The sequence below is a fragment of the Kluyveromyces marxianus genome, chromosome 8, assembly GCF_001417885.1.
Source record: "Kluyveromyces marxianus DMKU3-1042 DNA, complete genome, chromosome 8".
In the NCBI taxonomy this organism is placed as follows: domain Eukaryota; kingdom Fungi; phylum Ascomycota; class Saccharomycetes; order Saccharomycetales; family Saccharomycetaceae; genus Kluyveromyces; species Kluyveromyces marxianus.
This window is the reverse complement of record NC_036032.1, coordinates 379,578-394,095: the sequence shown is the minus strand read 5'-3', so window position 1 is coordinate 394,095 and position 14,518 is coordinate 379,578. Positions and strand designations below refer to the sequence as shown.

The 14,518-nt window shown below is 41.8% G+C and overlaps 6 protein-coding genes across 6 annotated transcripts; 5 read left to right on the top strand and 1 right to left on the bottom strand.

Moving 5' to 3' along the window:
- Nucleotides 1-587: 587 nt before the first annotated feature.
- On the top strand, nt 588-1,502 carry SFC1 (Sfc1p; the record flags this gene model as incomplete). Its single annotated transcript, XM_022821919.1, has 1 exon — nt 588-1,502. One exon carries the CDS (start codon nt 588-590, stop codon nt 1,500-1,502), a length of 915 nt encoding a protein of 304 aa, XP_022678231.1.
- A 2,566-nt stretch (nt 1,503-4,068) lies between these two features.
- KLMA_80176 (aldo-keto reductase superfamily protein) lies at nt 4,069-4,941 on the top strand (the record flags this gene model as incomplete). Its single annotated transcript, XM_022821916.1, has 1 exon — nt 4,069-4,941. The coding sequence occupies one exon, from the start codon at nt 4,069-4,071 to the stop codon at nt 4,939-4,941; it is 873 nt and encodes a 290-aa protein (XP_022678230.1).
- Nucleotides 4,942-6,585: 1,644 nt separating this feature from the next.
- QDR2 (quinidine resistance protein 2) lies at nt 6,586-8,505 on the top strand (the record flags this gene model as incomplete). Its single annotated transcript, XM_022821915.1, has 1 exon — nt 6,586-8,505. One exon carries the CDS (start codon nt 6,586-6,588, stop codon nt 8,503-8,505), a length of 1,920 nt encoding a protein of 639 aa, XP_022678229.1.
- Nucleotides 8,506-9,222: 717 nt separating this feature from the next.
- Nucleotides 9,223-10,869, top strand: AQR1 (Aqr1p; the record flags this gene model as incomplete). The annotated part of the gene is made up of 1 exon (XM_022821914.1): nt 9,223-10,869. One exon carries the CDS (start codon nt 9,223-9,225, stop codon nt 10,867-10,869), a length of 1,647 nt encoding a protein of 548 aa, XP_022678228.1.
- An 817-nt stretch (nt 10,870-11,686) lies between these two features.
- Nucleotides 11,687-12,919, bottom strand: YDJ1 (type I HSP40 co-chaperone YDJ1; the record flags this gene model as incomplete). The annotated part of the gene is made up of 1 exon (XM_022821913.1): nt 11,687-12,919. The coding sequence occupies one exon, from the start codon at nt 12,917-12,919 to the stop codon at nt 11,687-11,689; it is 1,233 nt and encodes a 410-aa protein (XP_022678227.1).
- Nucleotides 12,920-13,597: 678 nt separating this feature from the next.
- On the top strand, nt 13,598-14,518 carry MTQ1 (S-adenosylmethionine-dependent methyltransferase; the record flags this gene model as incomplete). The annotated part of the gene is made up of 1 exon (XM_022821912.1): nt 13,598-14,518. The coding sequence occupies one exon, from the start codon at nt 13,598-13,600 to the stop codon at nt 14,516-14,518; it is 921 nt and encodes a 306-aa protein (XP_022678226.1).

Sequence of the window (14,518 nt, the reverse complement as noted above, 5' to 3'; positions counted from 1 at the left end):
ACAAGCAAGCAAGCGCTCTGTCTGTTGCTTCGCTGCGAGCTTGAGTGTTTTTTTTCCCCGGTTAAATCACGGAAAGTTGCATAGTTATGGGCTAGCAGCCGACTACTAGTTTACCGCTTCCCAATAGTATAAAAATGTGGGGTTTCGTTGCCTCGAAATGCGGTTTCTTCCCTCATTTGACATTCAATGTTGGGTACAATCTCTATTTTTTTTTATCCATTCATTCATTCAATTTTTTTTTTTTTTTAATTTTCTTATTCTATTGGTTATTTTTCTTGGTTTTCCTTAATCTTATGTGTGACACACATCATTTACCATATTCGATATATAAAAGCGCATCTGATATATCGCAGACGAAAAAAGTTTCGGATTGAATAGTGTGAATTGATCGATTGGTTTCAATTGCGGGCAGACGGTAAGGCAGATATTTGGATTGGACGCTAGATCGATATATAGAGAGAAGGACAGTTGGTATATTCTTCTTCATCATCTTTTTTTAATAATATTATTGTTAAAAACATCTCTTTTTCGTTTGCATAATAGTACTCTTAGGTGCTCATCAGGAATCCCCATAACAGTAGTTTATAATGTCGAAGCAAAAGTCTAGTAACCCAGCAGTCAATTTGATTGCTGGTGGTGGTGCGGGTCTAATGGAGGGTCTATGTTGCCATCCATTGGATACGATCAAGGTGCGGATGCAGATTTATAAGAGATCTGCAGACTCTGGTGTGAAGCCTCCGGGATTTATCAAAACTGGTGCTCAAATCTACAGAAACGAGGGTTTTTTGGCGTTCTACAAGGGTCTAGGTGCTGTTGCACTGGGTATTACTCCTAAGATGGCTATCAGATTCTCGTCGTACGAGTTCTACAGAGGTTTGTTGACCAACAAAGAGACTGGTAAGATTTCAACCGGTAACACGTTTATTGCTGGTGTTGGTGCCGGTATCACTGAAGCAGTTATTGTTGTGAACCCAATGGAAGTGGTGAAGATCAGATTGCAGGCCCAGGCCTTGAACCCAGCCGAAGGTGTTCCTAAGTACAGAAACGCTATCCAGGCATGTTATGTCATTGTCAAGGAGGAAGGTTTCAGTGCGCTTTACCGTGGTGTCTCCTTGACTGCTGCAAGACAGGCTACTAACCAAGGTGCCAACTTCACTGTGTACTCTAAGCTAAAGGAGTTCTTGCAGGGATACCACAACCAAGAGATGCTTCCAAGTTGGGAAACCTCATTGATCGGTTTGATTTCCGGTGCCATTGGTCCATTCTCCAACGCTCCATTGGATACCATCAAGACTAGATTACAGAAGGACAAGTCCACTAAGGACATGTCGGGATTCAAGAGAATTGTATTTATTGGTAAGCAATTGATCAAAGAAGAAGGTTTCCGTGCTCTATATAAGGGTATCACTCCAAGAGTTATGCGTGTGGCTCCAGGCCAAGCAGTTACATTCACTGCTTACGAATTTATCCGTAAGAAGTTGGAGAACACTGGTGTCTTCTAATTCGATTCCATAAAGAACGAGCGACTCATTTGAACTTCTCCAGTACTACTTTTTAACTAGTTGATGCATTTCATCTCATTTCCGATCACATATTGAAAAACCACATCCTCAAGCTACTACTTCCAAAAGTTGCCAATTATAATATGGATATCACAACTCAGTTCAATACCAAACTTTTCTGAATCACTCACTACTTGTATATGTGCCATTTCAAGAGCTGAAGTTAAGCAAAGCAAGAACACAAGAACACAACAAACAAACAATCAATTAATCAAGGAAAGAAGAAACAACGAAGTAAAATAAAATGAAGTATTACTGATAATAAAAAAAATAAAAAATAACAACACAACGATTTCCTCCACTACGTCAATTATATCATGGGTTTTTTTTCCAATCAAATCGAAACCTTTCTACAGTATATATAGTAGCATCATTTATTCAAATTTCTCTCGTAATTTGTATCAGTACCCGCCCAATATTCATTGCCAATTTTCTACGTTCTCGGAAAGAATTTCGAGCAGGGAGATCAAAGCGATGGGGAATCTATTAATAAAAAAAAAAAATAACTAGGTAAGTACATGTATTGAGCTAAATGATTAAATAGTATAGGTAAATGATACTTTAAAATAAGAACCACATAACCGTTTCACCATATTACCTACATACGTGACGAACGATAATAATTTTTTCTTATTTTATTTTATTTTCCTTTTTTCTTTTCTGTCCTAAACATGAACGCTTTCTAATATGACGCTGATATCGTCGATAACAACGTCAGTGAAGATGTTTTTCATCACTTCCTCCTCAATATGGTTAATCTCTTCCGTAGGATCCACCTCAATCAAAGTAGTACCGTCCGCCTCATCGTGAATTGGTTTTTGGTTTTCACGCAAACTGTATACATAACAGTACGACCGTTCATCCGTGGCGGAGTCTCCATTCAATAAAGACTTAACTAAGCCTGTCTTGGACCGGAAAAACCCAGATATTAAAGAAACTGAAGAGTCTCTTCTTCTTAAATTAGTATCCACAGTGCCGTCCAGATGTCCCAGAACATCTTCTGCCTGCAAACTCAGCCAACCAGCAATCCCTTTGACCCGTTTAGGGTCCTTCAGAATCTCCGCATCGCTAGAGTAAAGTGACTCCATCAGCTTTGGTCGGTCTCCCTTCTTCGCTTTCTTTACATAGTGCCTCGGAAATAGACCAAAACCTCTTAACCTCATAGCACGGTTCTCAGTCTTTGGACTTTAGTCTTTCTTTCTTAAGGTTAAAAACTAACAATATATGATTCACACCTTAATTAATCACTACTTATCTGAATATGTACCCCGCCTACATTCTCTATATGCACAATAAAAAGTGAGAAGAGAGAGAAAGATTTACCCTTGCAGACAGTGGGTGTTTTTAAATGGCCTTTGATTATTACTACATTTCCTTCAATTTCTTAAAACAGATACCAAACACGTACCTTTAGATATGCAGACGTCAGGTCTAGAAATGGGTATTATACATTTCAGCGTCAAGTTCCGTCAGTTTCAATAAGTTTCACGACGGGAAAAATTCCTAAAGTAATTAGAAAAATTTAAAATAAAATAAATAAAACAAAAATTGTGGCTATAGCAGAACCGAGCCTAAAAAGAAACATTTTCTACTCTGAATAACCACGGGAGGGGTTGGGTGGTGAACTCCAAATAATTTAAACCCGGCTTTCTTTCTTGCTCTCTCGGCATATTCTGACACACTCATGACACACTTTCAATTCCTTGACACTGTGTACTCCGAGAAAAATAAAACAGAAACCAAAAAAACAAAAACAAAAACAAATCAAAATAAAAAAAAATTACAGGAGTAGTAAGCATGTAGAACCTTACATTTTGTCCCCTAAAAAAATATGTTTACAAGGCAGAGCAGAGCACAATGCATGCATGTTCTATGACATTTTCGGGATCGGAATGGAATGGAATATACGGTAGCGTAGAGTCATTAGTCTAGTCTAGTGTAGCCTAGCGCCCCATTTTTCTTTGAATATTTTAATTTTTTATTCTTTTTTATGTACAGATGTAGATAGAAGATACGTGAAGATACGATACAAGACATAGTGGGCCAATGACATCAGTTAGCGTTTCTGGCGAATCTTACTTTGCTCTTACCTTTAGGATGAAGTAATACAGGGCCAAAGGCTCCAAAGGGTGGGTTTTGCCACATTTGCCACTCTTAACTGAAAGAAGCAGAGGGAAAGCCGAGGGGCAAGCGCTTTGTCAGGTGTTTTCCTGGGACTCCGACACGAGCGCAGTAGAAGTAGAGCTCAGTCCCACTCCTATTTGTTATTATTATTATAATTACAGCCAAAATAGACACTGGAAAAAAAAAAAAAAAAAAAAAAGGGCGGTCTGTACGCAGACATTGCGTTCATATCTTTTACCCGTTTGGTTAGGCTAAGCAGACTCACATATATATAAGTAGACGTGCTTCAACATCTATTACAGATACCACACACCCTTATTAAACGCATGTGGTAGTGGCAGAAAAAGCATACAGGAAAAGAGTCCAAGTGTGTCAAGTTTTCATGTTGAAGCAAGCAATGGAAGGATCAGTGCCAAAATTCTACAAGCTATCCAGTGGCTACACCATTCCATCGATTGGATTTGGAACTTACGAGATTTCGCCCAGCAAGACGGCAGACGTTGTGTACAATGCATTGAAGTGCGGCTACCGACACTTTGACACGGCGGTTCTCTACGGGAACGAGTTTGAAGTGGGACAAGGGATCTGTCGATGGTTGAAGGAAGATCCAGCCAATAACAAGCGTGAGGATGTGTTCTACACCACGAAGCTTTGGGACTCTCAAAAGGGCTACAACAAGGCCAAGAAGGCCATTGATCACTGCTTGCAGGAAGTGGAGGACCTAGGGTACATTGACTTGCTATTGATGCACTCGCCATTGGGTGGTACGCAAGCGAGACTCGAAACGTACAAGGCGATGCAAGAAGCAGTGGACGAAGGGAAAGTAAGATCGATTGGGGTGTCAAACTTTGGACCTCTCCATGTTGATGAGCTTCTCAAGTGGGACGGGTTGAAGTACAAGCCTGTGGTGAACCAGATCGAAATTTCACCATGGGTCATGCGCCAGGAGCTTGCGGATTTCTGCAAATCCAAGGGCATTCTCATCGAGGCGTATGCGCCTTTGACCCACGGGCAAAAATTGAAGGATCCGGACCTTTTGAGGATCAGCAACGAGGTGGGATGCGACCCAGCGCAGGCGTTGATCAGATGGTCGCTTCAAAAGGGCTACATTCCATTACCAAAGACGCAGTCTATTTCCCGGTTGGCCAGCAATCTAAACGTGTTTTCGTTTGAGCTCACGCCGGACCAGATCAGCCAAATAGACAAGCCATTCTCGTACGAGCCCACCGACTGGGACTGCACCAATGCTCCATGAGCAGTGGTGGTGGTGGTGATGATGCTAAGTTGGTAGCGTAGGGCCCTACTCTCATTGAGTTTCCCGTGCCCCGGGTAACAGTTTGAAAAAGAAAGCGAAGTCCCCCCCAGTAAAACCCAGAAAAATAAAAAAAATAAAAAAAATTTCGCCAAATTCATATATAAAGAGTTCGATCCAGTTCTAGAGAAAAAAATGGAAACAAAACGAAAAAACCCTTTTACCGAGGACTTGGTTTAACCGTTTCCATTCCTCTTACAAGTTTTTTTTTACATAGCTTTTTTTTTCTCAATAGACCAACATATTTTTAAAACAACCCTTCCGGAATACCAGCTGTGACATTGTTCTCCCATATGTTCACAACAGCAAAAATGGCTGGAAGCAGAAAAACTAGTATTTAGCTAGATTGCAGGATATAATCTACCCTGGCATGTTCGTGAGAACAGATCCCGGAGCTTAGCTCCGGGGTCTCATCTGAATGCCTTGGTGGTTCGCTTCCTGGAGACAAGACGATGTCCGTACTTTATTCTTTTACTTTCTCCTGTGTAGTGTACTTAGTTCAGTTCCCTCTTGAATGAATGGGCGGCAGCAGTAGGCCATTAGTAAGCTTTTGCCTTGTGTCTGTCACCTGTGTGTGCCCCGTGTCACCTGTGCCTATGGGCAACGAACGGCAACGAACGGCAAATCCCGTATACGTCAGGTCAGCCACTACTGCTGCTGACGGTGGAGAGGCCGCTGCGTTGGAGAGAGGAAAGAAAAGTCTTGGCACGCGAGGCTGACACACACCAGCACTGGGCGGCCGAGATGCAGCGTTCTTACGTCCGCCAGGGCGCTCGCGCGCGCGCGCTCGCGGCGTCGCGTATACACCCGCTGCTTGGCGCTGTGTGTTTTTCCGCATTTACGGCGGCATTAATGCCGCCGGTGCGGATTCGTCTGTGCGGGCTTGTACCAGGCTCGTGCCGGGCTCGTGCCGGGAAACGGTAGTGCCGGCCAGCTAGCTCCTTGCGCTACGTCCCGACGACGACGCATTCATTCCATTCCACCCAAACAAAGGCAAAGGAAGGCAGCACGGCACGGAGAAAGACGGGCAGCAGCCTGTCAGCTAGTTATCTGCCCTTTCTTTTTGCGTCCTAGGTGCTGCTGCTGCGAGATGAGCTTGGGAAAGACGACGTATCGAGCGCTGCTGCACACACACATACACACACACACATACACATTAGTTGGTGTTACATGTAACGTATATATATAGTTGTGGTTTGGAGATACGTTAGGTTGCAGCCAAAAAGCCGGAATTGCGAGCGAGTTGGCGGAGTTTGCAGGAGTTGCAGCGTTTACAGAGTTTACAGAGCTTACATACGGATTGGATTGGATTGGTTTTGCCTTGGTTTTGTCTTGTCTTGGCACTTGGTTATCTTAGAGAAGAGTTAGGATTAGTTGTTAGTTGTATCCTTGTTTAGCTCTTGGCATTTGGTATATATATATGTGCTTTTATCTATATGTGTGTGTGTTGGTATAGTTATATCCATACACAGAGAGAGCCAGAATCAGAATCAAAGGCAAGGCTGGTATAGCACAAAGGTGATTGATTGATTGATTGATTAAGATTGAGTTTGCAGTTTTGTTGCCCGAATTACAGTGGGTACGAAAATGATGCATAGTAGTAGTGATCAAAGTGCAGATCAAAGTATAGATCAGGAGATGGCCAAGCTCGGGCTGCATGAAGACAAAGAGCACGATGGAGAACACCTGGCGGGGTCAGGGTCAGAGTCTGTTTCGGGATCTGTTTCTATGTCAGTGGATGAGGACTCGTCGGTACTGGAGGAGCAACATGCGTTTGACCCGCAACATTTGTACACTGACCATGTAGAAACGAGAGATACAAGAGGAGAGCGGAAGTTTGGACGAGTGGTTTCTGATAGAGCGGCGTCCGTACAGAGTTCTAGTAAGCTAGAAGCAGTGGATGCCAATGGGGTGCCATACACTCGGTTTTCCAAGAATGACAAGTTTTTGCTAGTGGTGATATGTGCATTGAGTGGGTTTTACTCTACCATTGCGCAAACGATATATTTCCCGGCATTGTCAGTTATCGAGAAGGAGTTCAATGTTTCGGATGGGTTGGTGAACATCACGGTGGTGGTTTACTCGCTATGTCAGGGTATATTTCCCGTTATTATGGGAGGTCTGGCCGATCAGCTAGGACGTCGGCCCATTGTGCTATGCTGTATCGCGGTGTATTGTGCTGCTTGCATTGGGATAGCACGTTGCCAAACGTACGGTGAGATGCTATTTTTGAGATGCTTGCAAGGTGGTGGTATCTCTCCGATCATTGCCATCAACAGTGGGATTATGGGTGATATAACGGTGAAGTCAGAGAGAGGTGGGTACGTTGGGTTGACCAGTGGGTTTCAAGTGTTGGGAAGTGCCATTGGTGGGCTTCTCGGTGCCTTGTTCACTGCAAGATGGGGCTGGCGTTCCATTTTCTGGTTCTTAGCGGCTGGATCTGGTGTCACTCTTGCGTTCGTCGTTTTATCGTTGCCCGAAACGAAGCGTTCCATTGTTGGTAATGGGTCCATCAAGCCACCACGCTTCATCAATAAATCGTTCCTATTTTACTTGCCATACTACCGCAGAAAGTTGCACTTGGACAACCCAGATTACTCGACAAAGGCAGAAACTATCAAGTACGATCCAAAGGCGCCATACAAGATCCTAACAAGACCAGAATTGATATCGTTGTTGGCAGTCCAGGGCCTACAGTACACCACGTGGATCTGTCACATGACAGTGCTATCGCAACAATTGACCAAGAAGTACAAGTTGAAGATGGTCATCGTCGGTGTGTGCTTCTTGCCCGCAGGTCTATGTACATTGACGAGTATTGTGACTGCCGGTCGTTTCCTCAACTGGAACTACAGAAGAAGATACAGAAGACATAAGGAGTTTGTTCGTGCCGAAAAAGAGCGTTTGCTCAAGGAACACAACTACGACACACACGTTGTTGATGAAATAATGGAAAACGATATTAAATACAAATTCGATTTGTTCAAAACCAGACTAGACTGGATTTACATGCCTATATTTATTTCTAATGCCGGTTTCGTCACGTTCGGCTGGTGCATTGGAGAAAAGCAGCCATTGGCTGCAGTGCTAGTAATGTCAGGTTTGGGTTCCCTAACGTGCAACTGCATTATCTCCATATGTAACACGCTAGTCGTAGACTTGTACCCGGACACCTCATCTACCGCAGCAGGGTGTGTCAACTTGGTACGTTGTGTTTTCTCCGCCATTATATTGGCTGCTCTAGCTAAGATGGACAAGTCCATGAAAATAGGTGGAACCTTCACTTTCCTCACGGCAACCGCGATAACATGCTCCACCCTGCTTATCATCCCATTACGCTACGGCTTGCAACTACAACTAGCCAGAGAGCAAAGAGAGAATGCCAAGAAGCCCAACGAAGAAGAATTGGACGAAAATAATATCGATCCAGATGACTCAGAAGAAGAACAAGAGTTGTATGACCTTCGCCGTGCAGCAACCGCGCAATCAAATTTCTCAGCTCTATAGCAACAGCGCCAAGCAAGAGTGTCTTATTACCGGTTTCCCCTCACAATTACTATATTTTTTGCATACATATACATACACATTCTAATCATTCATTATAATTTCTGCATAAACTGATGCATGTCTCCCCATTTAGATACCCAATTCTGTGGCACATAGTCAATGACAACCATCGACCATCGACAATCATTGCCAATCATTGACGTAGTCATGTACATAGTCATGACAATAATAATATTAGATAGGTTTCTCCCCCATGATAAACACTGTCATCGCATGAAATCTATGTCAAATTCAACTCCGCCACCGGCGACCGGAGAGTAAAACCTCACAAACCACTCCGGTGCCGGCAAAATGTGGTATCAGGTTGTGTCGTCAGGTCGGAAAAACTCGGGAGGAAAAAAAAAAAAAAAAAAAAAAAAAGAAAAAGAAAACGTCACATGCTTCGTTTAAACCTATACAGAAGAAGTAGTCAGTCAATCATAGACATTGTGAGTAATAAGAGATTAGAAGATTGCATATAAGGATAGGCGATGATGGCAGGTAGCTGGCGTATCAGGTGGGAGATCAAGGGTCTCAGGGTTTGAAAGAATATTTCGGATAAGAAGAAGAATATAATATTTTTATAGAGAGTGTTATGGCACAGTAAAGTATTGAAAGTATAACCAACAAGCATATAGTATACAAGTGCAAAGGTACTTTGGGTATATTCTGACATTTATGAGACGAGCAAGTATACGAGATCAGGGTTCTTCTCTGGAAGGCCCAGAATGTAAGAATACGACGTTAAAGAAGAACGATAGTGGGGCAGTAGAAGATAATGTGATATTTCGGTCAGTGACTCGAGAGTTGGCAGATTCCGGAGATGATGTCGATGCTACGCAGTTTGACTCTGATATGGAGTCATCGCCAGGATATTCGAAACAAGATGCAGAAGTGGAGAAGGAGGTTCCTTATTCTTTGCTTACTTATAGACAGAAGTGGATCATGGTTGCACTTTTAACATCGGCCGGGTTTTGGTCATCGTTGGGTTCGCCTATTTATTATCCAGCTTTGAAGGAATTAGAGAAGCAGTTTAATGTTGATGAGGAGCTCATCAATGTGACGGTTGTTGTGTACCTATTATTCCAAGGTATTGCGCCTACGGTGAGTGGTGGTTTGGCTGATGTGTACGGTAGAAGGCCGATCATTCTCATGGGGATGTTGGTGTATGTTGTGGGGTCTATTGCATTGGCATGTGCGCAGTCGTACGGGGTTATCGTGTTTCTTAGATGCCTGCAGAGTGCCGGTATTTCCCCTATCATTGCAATCAATGCCGGTGTGGCAGGAGATTTCACAGTAAAAGCAGAACGTGGTACGTTTGTTGGTGCAGTTTCGGGATTTACATTAATGGGTCAGGCATTTGGCTCCCTAATCGGTGCAGCCCTTACAGCCGCCTATGATTGGAGAGCTATCTTCTGGTTTCTCTCCATTGGATGTGGCTCATGTATGATAATACTTTGCTTTTTGTTGGTGGAAACAAAACGTACCATCGTTGGGAATCTTTCAATCAAACCTAAGAGGTTTATTAACAAAGCACCTGTTATTTATTTGCCTATGTTTCAAAAACAATTCAAATTTGATAATCCGGATTACGAGTCCCTTGACACCTCTATAGTGAAGCTAGATCTCACAGCAGCATTGAGAATTGTCGCTCTTCCAGAGATTACGTTATCGCTTCTTCCAGCGGCTTTTCAGTTCGCCCTTTGGACTTTGTCCCTTGCTTCCTTATCTTCTGAACTAGCAAAAGCACCTTATAATTACAAGCTAACCATTATTGGTATTTGTTACCTTCCTTCCGGTATTGGAGGGTTATTAGGATCATTCTGTACCGGAAAGATTATTGATGTATTTTACAGGTATGATCATGGGAAATTCATGCAAAAGATGAAAAATGGTTTAATCGATGAAAATACTAGATACAACATTTTCAAAGCAAGATTAGTTTCTGGTATGCCTCAAAACTTCATTGCTGTTGTAAGCTTTACAATTATGGGATGGGCTTATCAAGAACGGTGGAATGTTGCAGTGATTTTAGTAACGTCATTCTTTGGGTCATTCTGTGCCATGAGTACCTTATCCACTTCTAGTACATTGCTAGTCGATCTTTATCCAAGTAAATCATCTACAGCAACCAGTTGCTATAATTTCATCCGTTGTGTTCTTGGTGCTATTTTTATGGCCTGCTACGCTAAGATGAAAAAGTCTATGACTATTGGTGGGACTTTCACATTTATAAGTGGGTTGGTTCTAATTGGGAACTTCATAGTATTTATCCCCATGAAGTATGGAATGAAATGGAGGTACGAAAGAGGAATGAAGGGTTGAATTAATATACAATTTCTTTATAAACACTTTGGAAAGGCTCGATTGGACTTCCTAGATTTCGTGATCTATACTATTCGCTTTCGTAATTTACACTTAACTAATGAGCAAATATAATAATTTATAATAATAAAAAATTAACTGATAGATGTCAGCAGAACGCACACACCTTCAATTGTATTTTATTTTCTATTATTAAAATATCCTTTTCTTCTTCGAGTATGGATTGAGATCTATTCATGTCATTCACGATTAAGGTTGACAAGAAGGATGCAGTATCTATCAAACGATATCTCAGCACACCTAGACTGTGTTTAAGAGCTGCAACATGGAAATAGACACTTTCAAATGTGTGACATATTGGTATTAGCGAAACCAAACAAAGCCATAAAACCAAAAAAAAATAAAATCGAATAAGAAAAATAATATTCTACTACGATTCACCGCAAAAGATTCTTGATCGTAAACATGAATCCACCTGTAGATATTATGGCCATGTATTGGTGTTGAAATAGGATTCGATCTGTTACGAAATTCCATTTACTACCCTATGCATAATGATTCATTACAAATCCTAAAATGTATGGATAATGAAATGGTCATCGCATTTGTCGTTATTATAGTGAATTAACGGCTAAGTGAATGAAAATGATCAGTGATAATGAATAAACGAATACATTTGAATACATGATGGAAGCTGGCGAAAGATATCAAATGCATAAAAGAGAACCTCCATCATAAAAATAGAAACACAAACAAAAAAAATTATGAGTTAGATCGAGAGATAAAGAAAAATGCTAGATAGCGCGATTCTCCAAAATCATTGAGAGGCACATTGAACACCTTCTGCACCATGGTGACCACCTTCTTCATCGTCGGAATCGTAACTTTGACCTCTACCGTTAGCACCAGACTTAGATCTGTGCTTGTTAGCATCGTAATCGGTTAATACACATTCTTCAACTTCGGCGTTGCTTGGAATAGAAGGTAGGGTTCTTGGAGGTAGAATTTCTTCCAACTTCTTTAAGTTTTCTTCACTAGTGAAGTGGGATGGAGGGAACTTAATGTTGAACTTAACCAACAAGTTACCGTAGCCACCGTACTTTGGAATTGGCATACCCTTACCTTCTAGAACCTTGATCAAACCTGGAGAGATAACTTCACCTGGGACAATTTCGACCTTTAGGTATTCACCGGAGACATGCTTGATAGCAAATTCACCACCTGCAACAGCAGTTAATAGGTCAATTTCAGCTTCATAGCTTAGATCGTTACCGTCTCTCTTGAATAGTGGATGTGGTTGTTCAGAAACGACGAAGACAACGTCACCTGGAATAATACCTGGAGCTTGATCAGCTTCACCTTGGAAGACGATTCTTTGACCATCCTTCATACCAGGTTCAATGTTGACTTCCAGAATCTTTCTTTCGTTGTTGACCTTCTTACCGTTACATTCCTTACAACGGCCCTTTGGATCAATAATTTCACCGGTGGCTTGACAAGCATCACACTCCACTTGGAATCTTTGGATCATTGGACCCATTTGTCTAGTGACAAACTTAACACCTTGACCATTACAGCTTGTACACTTCTTAACACTACCTGGCTTACCACCACGACCTTCACAGCCTTTACAAATGACTTGCTTGTTCAAAGCCAACTTGGCAGTTCTACCCTTGTATAGTTGTTCCAAAGTAGCTGGAACTTCGTGTCTGATATCTCTACCCTTTTGTGGACCTCTTGGTCTAGAGCTACCACCGCCACCAAAGAATTGAGAGAACAAATCTTCACCAAATCCACCAAAGCCGCCAGCTCCACCACCTTGTCCTGATAGTCCTTCTTCACCAAATTGGTCGTAAATATCCCTCTTTTGCGAGTCTGACAAAATTTCGTAAGCAGAAGTGATTTCTTTGAACTTTTCAGCTGCTTCTGCACTTGGGTTCTTGTCTGGATGGTATTTCAAAGCGCTCTTTCTGTAAGCCTTCTTGATTTGGTTGTCATCCGCATCTGGGGAAACACCCAACAAATCGTAGAGTTTAGTGTCTTTGACCATTTTTCCTTAGTTCTATATATTATCCTGAGTTCCGATTGGTTCTTCTTGATAAAATATATCAGTGATAACTTCTTTGATTATAACTGTATAGTCTATTGTTTAGTAATCAAACAATATATGTAATAGATACGTTCTGGACAATTCCTGGAAATATCCCTTCAAGCAATTCAAATTAATCTGAAATAAAAACCAGTCTAACTGAGAAACCAAAAATCAGTGTAGATGCACTATTTGTTGCTTGATTATTTGCCCAAATCCACTCTATGCCCTCCTATCAGAACCGCTTTTGCCACGAGATGAGGTTTAGATAATATTCTTACTTTATTTATATACCGCCGCTTCCTGGAAAATGTCGAAAAATTGACGAAATTTCGAGAAAAAGTAAAAAATGTGTCGTTTCGGACGAGTATCGATACACGTGATCAAGATTCGGGAGATTGTTGTGTGTGGTATGTGGTGTTTGGATGTTTTGTGTCTCTATGTGTCCTTGTTTTTCGTATTTTGGAGGCGGACAATAGGGACATGGGTATGGAATATGTGGGACATCAAGACAAAACTCATCGCATAGATGAAATCAGAAGAACAAGAAGTGCACAACGCACAATTCAACACAACACAATAGGGGAAACTAGTTGCGGAGCACCGATTGTATAGAATCTGTACGCTATTAATCGCAGTATGCCACGCATATCCCCGAAACTTTTTCGGCTAGCGTCGCAGATCGATGCGAGATTGCCCTTTCTTCTTCGTGAATCGAAAGGAAATGTGCAACAAGCTCAGACGGAGTTGCGTTGGATTACTGACGAACTTCGGAGCCCCCTTCTCGTTAAAAAGGCATGTTTGCAACGCTTTGAGCATGTGCCGCTTCAATATATCTTGAAAAACCAGCCGTTCGGTGATTTGGAGGTACTAACGCGGCGTGGTGTGTTGATACCAAGATGGGAGACAGAAGAATGGTGCCTGGACCTTATACGTAATGTAATTGGACCTTCTAAAGAGAAGAATATGAAAGTGGCAGATCTTTGTTCTGGATCAGGGTGCATAGCGTTACAGATAGCCTTCAGTAAGCCAGATGCTGAAGTCATTGCAGTCGATATTTCTTCAAAGGCTGTGCGACTCATTGGGGAAAATGTGGAACACAATGGCTTACAAGATGCAAAGGTGCAAGTTGTGCAAGCTGATATACTAAAAACTCCCTGCGAAGTTGTGCCTGGTTGTCGATTTGACTTAATCACCTGTAATCCGCCATATATTCCGGAAAATGAGTTTGTGGCTGAATGTACAACTTCTGTGAAGATGTACGAGCCAAGATCTGCTTTAATCGGAAACCTAGAATTCTATCGGAATTTAGTGGAATATTGGGTCAAGGAAGGTAGAACAGACTCATTTGTGTACGAGGTTGGTAGTATTGAACAATGCAATTATGTCATGAATGCGATTGACGAAACTGTGAAGGAAAAATGGCATGTTGGTGTGAAATATGATTCGAATAACCAGGCGCGATGTGTATACGGATATTTAGCGGAGGGTAAAAAAGATTACCACTCTATGTTTGAACGATTCAAAATTAAATCTAATGATATTTGTACAATTATATAA